Below are 11,260 nucleotides of genomic sequence, written 5' to 3'. Positions count from 1 at the left end.
GTTTCCAAGGCTGTAAATCTTTATGGAAGCAGAACGCCTAATCTTTCTCCCATGGAACAGCTGGTAGTTTCGAACTGCTGACCCTGAGGTTCATAGCCCGGTTCATAACCACTATGCTGCCAGAGGTGTTGTAGTTTCCTATATATTTTAGAAATGAGTCCCTTATCTGATGTGTCATTGCAAAAGATTTCTTCCCATTCTGTGGGTTCCCTTTTTACTCTTTTGGTGAAGTCTTTTGATGCACATAAGTTTTTAATTTTTATTATGTCCCACTCATCTATTTTGTCTATTTTTGTTTGTGTACTTGGACAAGACACATCATTTTTTGATGTAATCTTCTTGCTTTTCATTTGTCAACAAGCTTTCGTATTCCCTTATTAAAATAAATGTTTTATACTGAATGCACCGCGGTCTTCGCTTCTTCATCAGAAGCGAATCTTCATCCTTGAAGGGCTGCTTTCAGGGGAGCAAACATGTGAAAGTCAAATGGACTAAGGTCAGGACTATAGGGAGGATGCTTTAACACCTCAAACCGAAATTTTTGTAGTGTCAACAGTATGGGCAGAGTTGTGTGGATGTGCATTGTCATGCAGAATCACAATGCCCTTGGATAGCAGTCCTCTGTGTTTAATCCAAAGTTTAGGCTTCAGCTCTTCAGTGAGCATCTGTTGATTGTTGAACCTTTTTCCCAATAATGTTCCAATACTGGCCTTGAGAATCCCAGAAAACGATCAATTTTCCAGCTGATGGTTGACTATTGAACTTTTTCTTGGTCAATCATTGAGGATGTTTCTGTTACATACTCTTCCATTTCCTCTCAGGCTTGAAACAAATCCATGTCTTACCACCAGTAACAAATTTTTTTTAAAGAAACTTTTGCAGACTGCAAAACACTTCCGTTTATGTTCTTGTCTGAGTTGTTTTGGTACCCATCTCGCACAAACTTTTCAAAACCCAAGTCTTTCATGGATGATTTCATAGGCAGAGCCATAGCTGATTTGCCACATAATCCACTATCACTCAGTGGACGTGGATGGACGTTTTAACATAACCGGAGTGTGGATAATATTTGACTCACGTGTGTGTGTGTGTGTGTGTGTGTGTGTGTGTGTGTGTGTGTGTGTGGAATCCTGGTGTGGTACTGTAGGATAAGCACTTGACCACAAGGCGGGTTTGAACGGAAAGGTCCAGTTGAAATTCACCAGCTGCTCCTTGGAAACCCTTTACAGATCGCTATTAGTAGGAATCGAGGAAGGCTTTCTTGCCTTTTTCAATCCTCCAGAGCCAACCCCCACTCTCGCAGGTGCGGGAGCTCTGGCTCTCCCCTAACGCAGCTTAACAACACACACACACACACACACACCATCCCCCGCCCCCCTCTTTCTCTGTCCTTCCCGCCCTCCAACTAACTAGTGAAACAGCCGCCACCCGGTTCCCAGTGCTGTAACCCCGCCTTTTGCACCTTCCCCTATAGGGGTGGAGCCTGGGTGAAGAGACCAGCAACAACCCTCCATCACAGGATGACGACTGGCAGGATAACATGGAGTCCAGCAAGATGGCGATTCTCAAGAGCGGTCCGAGAGATGCCCTGGTAAGTGCTAAGGATGAAGTGCGGAGAGCCAAGCTTAAATCGGCCCAGAATCTGGGAATCAGACCCTGGCGAAAGGCTGGAGATTGGTCAGCCCAGCCGGGACATCTAGGAGAGAGGGGTGTGCTGTGCCTGCCGGCCCCTGAAATGTCCTCCCGCCAAACTGGAGGACCCATTCTAGAGGGTCGCAGTTCTTCTGGAGTGCACAGGCCAAGCACATAATATAAGCCCCTGTGATTTCGTCTTCTGGTACTAGGGCCCTGTAACCTTATCGCTCTCGTCGGATCCGTGAACCCTGACACTGCGTTCAGGGTGCTGATGCTTAGTTACCCCTTTTGCCACATCCGAAAATGACAACTAGTTGAATCCACCTCCTCAGCTAAGAAAGCCAACTCCGGGCCTTTTTTTCCCTCTCTTTGCCTTGGATCCGAGACTCCGCCCCTCGCCCCACCCCCAAAGTTTTCCAGCATGATTTGGTGTGATCTTGACACTCACTGGGGAGGACAATGGATGAGTAGGAATTTGGAGCCTGGAGTAGAGGGACAGGTTTCAAATATAAATAACTATTTTGGTCCAACTTTAATTTCCAACACTTGTTTTATTTATCTGATTATTTTTATTTGAATCCACAGGTGATGGCACAGATCCTGAAGGATATGGGAATTACAGAGTATGAACCAAGGGTTATAAATCAGATGTTGGAATTTGCTTTCCGTAAGTTAACAAAACACCAAAACTTTGCCTAACCTGAGAATTTGGCCTGGCTGTTTTATTGTAACATTTCCAACCAAATTATTTTAACAGTTAATAGAACTCTGCCTAAAATCATAAAAACTAAGCTCAAACTAGGGGACAGCAGAATTTTCACTGTGATATCTCTTAAAAATGGATCATATAGACAGGACAATTAGATATTAATATCAAAATTCATAATCTTTCCAGAAATTAGTGGAACCTTTTCTTAAGAAAAGTGGTCATAAATATTCATGTTTTCATATGTCTAAGAATACATTGTTTTATGCTTAAAGGTTATGTGACTACAATTCTGGATGATGCAAAAATTTATTCAAGTCATGCTAAAAAACCTATTGTTGATGCAGATGATGTGAGACTGGCAATCCAGTGTCGTGCTGACCAATCTTTTACGTCTCCTCCCCCAAGAGATGTAAGCGAACTTTTATATGAAGTTATTTTTACTTATAATTTTTGAAACTGTAATTCTAATAAGATTTTTTTTTTTTTTTTTTTTTTTAGTTTTTACTGGATATGGCAAGGCAGAAAAATCAAACTCCTTTACCACTGATTAAGCCATATGCAGGTCCTAGACTGCCACCTGACAGATACTGCTTAACAGCTCCAAACTATAGGCTGAAGTCCTTGGTTAAAAAGGTAAGAATTTTTAGTCAACTATTTTTTTAAAAAACAGAAGCATGTGATAGGGGTTGTTTTGTTTTGTTTCATTTTTTAGTTTTTATTGTGAATTATGTGATAGTTTACATGGCAGAGCATTAGCTTTACATTTATCCTATCGTATTTCGTTTCATTGCAATGATTACAATCCCCTCCATGCATCAGCAAACAACCAAAGAGTGTACCCCGCAAGCCTGCCCACCCCCAGCTGCCAGCACACAGCCCCTCTCTCTCTGAGTCCAGAGTCCCCAGCCGCTCTATCTCTCCACATCATCATCTCTGCCTCCAGCTGCTTCTCTGGATAGGGTCCTCGAACTCTGCTTTTCTCTCTTGATGGTCCCAGGGACCTCCGCTCCTGGACTGCAAAATCAATCACTCCCCTCCTTTTGTTACAAAATGTCTATCTTTACATTTCCAACCCTCACAGTCAGTCCTGATAGCCATTATTCACTATTGTACCACAAGAGTCTTATCCCCATCTCCTTTAATCAGCCGACAGGGGAATTTTTAAAAAGCTCCCAACTACCCCATAGATATTATGGTAGACAAAAGCTAACATAATTTACTAGGAATTCTTTTATAGTTGTTGTTAAGTGCCATTGAGATGGTTCCAATTCATAGTGACCCTCTATAGGGTTTCCAAGGAGCAGCTGGTAGATTTGAACCTCCAACCTTTTGGTTAGCAGTCCAGTGCTTATCCTACATCACACCAGGACTCAAGCTTTGTAAATACTATTTCTGTAATTATATATTAAAATTCAAACTAAAGGATCCAAAAACTTTAGAGCTTGAAGGAACTTTAGTGTACATCTAACCCAATACTCAAGGAGCTCTGGTAGCGTAGTGGTTACGAATCGGGCTGCGAATCTTAAGGTCAGCGGTTCGAAACTACCAGCCGCTCCGCGGGAAAAAGATGAGGCTTTCTACTCCCGTAAAGATTTACACCCTCGGAAACCCTGTACAGGGTCGCTATGGGTCGGAACCGACTCGACGGCACTTAACAACAACAACAACAACCCAATACTCATTTTTCACATCAAGAAAGAGTTTGAGCTCATTTATGGAATTAGTAGCAAAGGTGCAACTGATAGTCAGATCTCCTAACTCCAACTCCTAACTCCAAATCTTTCCACTATACTATTATTTAGTGAGGCCTGATAAGAGAGTGAATGATACACCATTAGTAATTGGTCCTGCTTTCTGAAATATGACCTATGGCTCTCCAGGAAGGATTTCACTACTAAAAAAGTTCTAAACACATCGGGCTGCCTTTGTTGTCAGAAATTCCACTATGAGCTATGTCTTTTTGGTGTATGATATTGACTAGTTAGGATAAGGTTAAGACTCACGATGACATTAGTTGGTATTTCCATTCAAGTAAGACTGTACCTTAAACACTACCCAAAAAAAAATTAAACACTACATAGGATTTAATTTTTATATTTATATACGCGTAAAGGATGTCAAAAAGTATTGCTACTAGGGTATCCGTTCATACATGCATGGGTTTATAACAGACAAAACATTTAAGCTTCTCTCTGCAATCAGTGGATGTCCACAGCCAAGTTCTTTCAGTAATACACTTATCTTAGTCTCATTAGTGTGCCTTCAAAACACATTCCAATCAAATCTATCTTATAGAGGCAGGCTTGCAGAATGTGCCCTTAGGTTGTTTAAATGTTACATATTACTGAGTGTTTTTGTGCACATCAAAAAAACAAACAAACAAACAAAACAGGGAATTGAAGCAAATACTGTTGAATGGTGATGCATGGAAGGGATTGTAATCATTGCAATTATAAGCAATATGATAGGATGAATACAAAACTGATGCTTTCCCATGTAAACTATCACTCAAGGCACAATAAAAGCTTTAAAACAACAACAAACTGTCTTAAAAAGGAATCTGCTGGACAGAGAGTTCAGCTAAGAAAGTTATGATATCTGTTTTTTGGGGATTCCAAAGGGATAATCTTGATAGATTTTCTCAAAAGAACACAGGATGACCACAGGGGCTTATTATGAAGAAGTTTTAAGAAAATTGAAAACTACACTGATGAAAAAAAGGCTAAGAAAGTTGCACTAAGGAATTTCCCCCATCATTCACCTCTGCATTCTTCGAGGGTAGCAAGGGCTGTCCTAGGATAATTTCATTGATAAACCATATCCCACCATATGTTCAACCCTGATCTTGCCCCATCAGATTTTCTTTTGTTCCCCAAATTCAAAGAACATTTAAAAGGACCACAGTTTGTGTCGCTCAAGGATGCCAAAACTACTGTTTGGATGTAGTGTAAAGAAGAGTGCAGAATTCTTGGAGAAAGGTTTAGAAAGGTGGAAACACCACCTTCAGAAGTAATAGACTTAGATGGCGGATAAGTTGAGAAACAGTAACGCCACATTTTGATATTTCATTTAATAATATTTCTATGATTTTGTAGCAATAAGTTAGATTTAAAAGTAGGTTAGATTTTTGTTTAATAAGGATTCTACGATTTTGTAGCAATAGGTTAGATTTAAAACACAGAAGAAAAATGGGAAATTTCTTTATATGATTTATTCACATCAAGAACCCTAATTTCATTCCTGTTAATGTAGGTATCAGGTTTTAACATTAAAATAAGTTTTGTTTTATTTTTTTATGTAGGGACCTAACCAAGGAAGACTAGTTCCACGGTTAAGTGTTGGTGCTGTTAGTAGCAGACCTACCACTCCTACTATGGGTAAGTGAGAGGAGGAACTTTTATGACTGGTAAAGAAGTGCCTCCACTCTTGGATTTGAACTATGGGTCAAAAAGATCAGTCAGAGATCCCCATGTGCATTGCCATTGGTATTCATCCTCTAGTACAGCTATAAACATATATTTGTATCAGATTTCAGAATGAGACAACAAGAACTTGTTAAGTGCTGTCAGGTGGTTCCAACTCGCAGCGAACCTGTATAGGGTTTCCGAGACTTTAAATCATCACAGAAGCAGAAAGCTGGTGAGCTCAAACTGCCAACCTCTTAGTTCGCAGTTCAGTGCTTATTGTATGGAGCCACCGCACTCTGCAAGACTAACTGATCCCAAATGAATATAGCACTGAACTTATCAGCCCAATATTCTTGTTGGTACACAAAAACAGGATTTCACTGTGTTTTTTACTATACAAATGAAGTAATCAAACCTTAATGACCATAGTCTACTTGTTATCAGAAATTAAAGAAATGTCTAAATAAACTGGCAAGAGAATACAGGCAAAAGAAAACCAAAAAACCAAACCCTCTGATGTAAAGTTAATTCAGATTCATAGGGACCCTATAGAACAAACAGAATTGCTCTCTAGGGTTTCTGAGGCTCTATATCTTTACAGAGCAGACTGCCTCATCTCTCTCCAAATGTAGAAAAAGAATAAGAAAAGCCCAAGCTGGCTCATTTCTCCTTTTTCACAGATCTCCATCATTCTTTGAGCATTTCTTGCATTCTGCCACAAGATGTTCTACTCAGCTTATATTTTTCCCTGCCTGTTACAAAGACATGAATTTCTCCAAGGAGCCCTGGTTCCTTTTAATAAATAACAGAAACCATCTCTAAACCATTATTTGAGATGCAGTGTCTTTTTAATGTTAAGATAATAAAGAAAACATTAAATAATGGATTTAGATCTCTTGATTTTTTCATCCTACATTCCTGCTAGATTTCTTTTGTAGTCTAGTAACCGTAGTATTTTCAGGGAGAAAAAATGTTCTTAGACCAGTGTTAATTTCTTGACTTTTATTGCTTATAACTTGAATCATACAGCTGTCATATGATAGTGTGAACATGTAATTTTTGAGGTGTGTAGACCATTTAATGAGCTCTGGTATGCAGTGGGTTAAGCATTGGACTGCTTGCCCCAAGCTTGATGGATCAAACCTACCAACCACTCCTCAGAAGTCTGCTTCTGTGGAAATTTAGTCTAGAAACCTAATGAGCAGTTTTGGTGTGGCGTAGCAGAATGGTCTGTAAAGTCAGTTTGAACCTCAAGATCGGCGGTTCAAACCCACCAGCTGCTCCTTACAAACCCTACACAGGGTCTCTATGAGTCAGAACCGATTCAACGGCACTTAACAACATAGGGTCACTATGAGTCAGAATCGACTCCATGGCACTGGGTGTGTAGACCATTTGTTCATATTCTCTGAGTGTAAATTTACATCTCTTCATTTTAAAATGAGCTTGGTATAGTAATGTTTTAAGTGCCATTGAGTCAGGTCCGACCCATAGCAAACCTGTATAGGGTTTCCAAGAGAGGAGGCTGGTGAGCTTGAACCGCCAACCTGGAGGTTCAACCCAACTACTCAGTCCAGTGCATTAACCCACAGCAGCACACTAAAAATTACCTGCATCTGACCTTTCTGGATAGAAATTTGCATGTATAATATGTGCTTCTTTGTAACTGTAATAGTATAGTTTATGTATGGTTTCACATTACTCAAGTGAATACTAGTTTCATGAAATAGGGTGGTATTTGAGTTGTACCTTGAATTAATGGGTAGAATTTGGTTAGATGAGGAAGGATTGGTTATCTCAAGAACTTTTCCTGCTTAGTCTGTGAGTATAGGAAAGGAATAAGTTTTTCATGCCCACTTGCAGACCCCAAGATGTATATTTGATAATAGGCTTATTTTGTTAAGAGTCCTGGTGTGATGCTGAAGGATAAGTACTAGACTGCTAACCATAAGTTTGGTGGTTCAAATCCATCAGTCATTCCTTAGAAACCCCATACAGGGCCACTGAGTCATCAAAACTCACTCAACAGCACTTTAACAAGAAAAAGAAGGGTTTTTGAGTATTGGGCTGCTAACTGGAAGGTCTGCAATTCAAAGCCACCAGCAACTCCACAGAAGAAAGATAAGGTTCCCATAGAGATTTATAATCTCAGAAACCCAACAGAACAGTTCTACTCTGTCCTATATGTAACTATGCATTGGAATTGGCTTGATCACAGTGAGTTGGTTGGGTTACTTTGTTAGAAGTATGTTGGTTTAGGTTCCTGAGCATAGCAGACCACATCTACTCTCAGCAAGTGACGGTAATTAAAAGTGTTACCTACCAAACAATCATGTTACCTGAAAGCAAAAATGAAAAAGCAAGGAGGGGAAGGGAAGCTAGATCAGTAGTAATAGAACAAACTGAGAGTTTTCAGAGCAAACAGAACAAAGAGGGAAATAATGAGAATGCTTATACACTGTAAAAATTGTAACCAATGGCAGAACAGTTTGTATAAAAATTGCTCTGCAAAATTTGACTTAAAACACAATATTGAAAAAATTCAGTGCCACCTCAGGTAATAGAAAATATGGGTCTTTTTATATTCGCTTATTGAGGTTCACAACTTCATGCAGTAATAATATCTAAAATTAATTGCTTACTATGTGTCAGATGATGCTTGAAGACTTTTATATGGGTTATTTAATTTTCACAACAATCCTATAAAATACTGTTATCTCCACTTTACTGATTAGAAAGCTGAGTTATAGAAACATTAAATAACTTGTCCAAGGACACTCAGTGATAGCACCTGCATTCTCAAGCTGTTACACTGCAGAGCCTACATTCTTTTTCTAATCATTTCTTTTCTTGCCTTTCATTAGTTCTCTGTGATTTAAGGTAGTTTCTGATAAACTAAGGAGTACAGACTATAAACCCATATAGTAAGTCATCAAACTAACATGGTCTGTTAATTATAACTACAGCGGCCTCACAAACCGTATCTGTCCCAAATAAACTTGCAACTCCAGTGTCAGTGACAAGCCAAAGATTTACGGTGCAGATTCCACCTTCTCAGTCCACACCAATCAAACCAGGTAATGTCCTTGGGGCAGGGGGGTTATCGTTAAAAAAAAAAAAAATTTTTTAATTTTAAAATCTGAGAGTAATAAAACAGTTTGTGTTCATATAGTAATAGTTAAATTACTTCATATAACAAAAAGGCAGTAATGGTGTAAATCAAGGTTCTTCAGAGGAACCCACCAGTCCTCTAAAATCATATGAAATTTTGCATATATATAACATTTTTCAAGGGCAAGGGTGATGTCAGTGTGGATATCAGATTCTCAAAAGACATTCAGTGTAAACTCAATAGTTGGGGTCCACAAATCTAAGGCATCTTCAGGACAAAGCACTTAGGGTTAAAGATCAAGAAAAAGATACAACTTCATGGTGAATATGTGAGTACAATACAGAATGTAAATGTAAATTGTTACCTTACCTCAGTTTACAGAAAGATATATATAAAGTTGGAATTACAAGAATTCTGTCATAGCATAGTTTATTAGGGCTTATTTTTAGATTTCACATCTTCTGAAATCTAACCTCAAATAATAAACAGCATATACTGTCCTGCAAAAGAAGTATAACTCCTTTAGTAAGAGAGGGCTTCAAAAATTTAATTAAAAGATAATGAATTTTTCCCACTTACTTTTTGAAGCCCCCGTGTATGTTTGACAGTTAATCCAGTGCACTGCTTCCCAAGACTACTTGAAGTTTTAGGTAGTTACATTCCAAATAAAACCTTACTTCTTACATTTAGCTACATTTGAGTACTTTATATTTTTACAATTTTAATTACACTCTTAATGTAACATAAATTACTTGAGTTTCTCCTATGATATAATTGTACTTCATGCTACTGAAATTGGTATTACAATTGCATCCAACTACTTGTATACTGTTTACCATGTTTGGGACTCTCAGTTATTTATTGTTTGGGGGTTTTCTTCTATTTACAGTTCCTGCAACAACTGCAGTTCAAAATGTTCTGATTAATCCTTCAATGATTGGGCCCAAAAATATTCTTATTACTACCAACATGGTTTCATCACAGAACACAACAAATGAATCAAACCCATTGAAGAGAAAACATGAAGATGATGATGATGATATTTTGTAAGGAATATAGTCTAGCCTAGATGCATTTCAAAAGTATAATTCATTTGAGCCCAGTATATTGAAATAGAACAGTCTAAATCTTCTCGTTTTATCTTAAAAAACTTAAATGTAGCTGCAGTATTTTCCACTTTCACTAAAAATTTAGATGTCTTTATAGTAAAAGTAGAAATGTTTTTATATTAGGTTGTAAGTATAAAATGTTAAGTTACTTCTTAAGAGTTTTATTAATGTTGAGTCCTATGGCAATTCTACTTTTGGAAGTAATTTTCTGCCATGTGTAAGGGACAACAGCACTTAAGTTTCAGTTTCTAGTCTGGTCAATGACTACGTCTTTGATAACTAATTTCTAATCTACATTTAGATACTGTCTTTAAAGGTAAATGGTTACTTTTATTGCCATTAAACTTTTTTGATAAGATTTCTCAACTTATGAAACAATTTTTGGCAGAAGATAAATTTAGATATCCTAAATCCATTTGGAATGTAAATTATTTTTTGGTCTTCCATAACTTACCAACTCTTCAACCACTTTTCTATATCCTATTCATTTTCTATACCACTCTTCCTGGTTCCCCCAGGCTGAAGTTTCTCCCTATTCCTCATTAAAAGGCCAAAACTGGAATTTAAATACTGTCATTACTCGTAATAACAGTTCATTTTCACTTTTAAAATATGCTCTACATGATTTGCATTTGTTCTTAGTTTTTTTTCTCTTTACCAGATCAGATTGGTTTTATGCCTTGCCTGTTGAATTTTACTGTTATTGACTGGTAGTTTAGAGTCAGTTATTCAATTTCAGTTTTGTATTCCAAGTTGATAACTGCACCTAATTGTACATTCCTAAATGTAAAGGAAAATACAATGGCTTATAAAGATCTTCCTTGTTAAGTGTATTTACACTGGACTTGGCAAAACTACTATAGATCAAGTGTTTTCATCCTTTCTACCACCTATGCATATGCTTTGATCTCTACTTCCTGTTGGTATAACGCAGAGCATTTTTCTAGTTTACTACTAAGAATGTCACATATTACATGGAATCAAACCTGAAAGTGGATCTTAATATTTCTTCCTATATAAAGTCAGAAGGAAAATAAATTTGTGTGATGTGACTTCCATTTAGGAGCATTTGTGTAGATTTCTCAGTAATGTGGCTACTCCGAGGGAGAAAGATGAGGCTTTCTGCTCCTGTAACGATCTACAGCCTTGGAAACTATATACAGAGTCATTAGGAGTTGGAACAGACTCAAGGCACACTGTTGTTGTTGTTGTTGTCAGGTGCCATCGAGTCGGAACCGACTCATGGCGACCCCATGCACAGCAGAACGAAACAATGTCTGATCCTGGG

The 11,260-nt window shown here is 38.0% G+C and overlaps 1 protein-coding gene across 1 annotated transcript; it reads left to right on the top strand.

Annotated features, from left to right (window-relative positions):
• The first annotated feature begins 1,524 nt into the window (after positions 1 to 1,524).
• Positions 1,525 to 10,302, top strand: TAF9B (TAF9B RNA polymerase II, TATA box binding protein (TBP)-associated factor, 31kDa). Its single transcript, XM_006872496.1, has 7 exons — positions 1,525 to 1,591; positions 2,221 to 2,302; positions 2,617 to 2,753; positions 2,843 to 2,977; positions 5,646 to 5,721; positions 8,718 to 8,828; positions 9,753 to 10,302. Exons 1-7 carry the CDS (start codon positions 1,541 to 1,543, stop codon positions 9,911 to 9,913), a joined length of 753 nt encoding a protein of 250 aa, XP_006872558.1. The 5' UTR covers positions 1,525 to 1,540; the 3' UTR covers positions 9,914 to 10,302.
• Positions 10,303 to 11,260: the final 958 nt, after the last annotated feature.

This window comes from Chrysochloris asiatica, unplaced genomic scaffold (genome assembly GCF_000296735.1).
Source record: "Chrysochloris asiatica unplaced genomic scaffold, ChrAsi1.0 scaffold00201, whole genome shotgun sequence".
Lineage (NCBI taxonomy): Eukaryota > Metazoa > Chordata > Mammalia > Afrosoricida > Chrysochloridae > Chrysochloris > Chrysochloris asiatica.
This window is presented reverse-complemented; position numbering and strand designations above follow the sequence as displayed.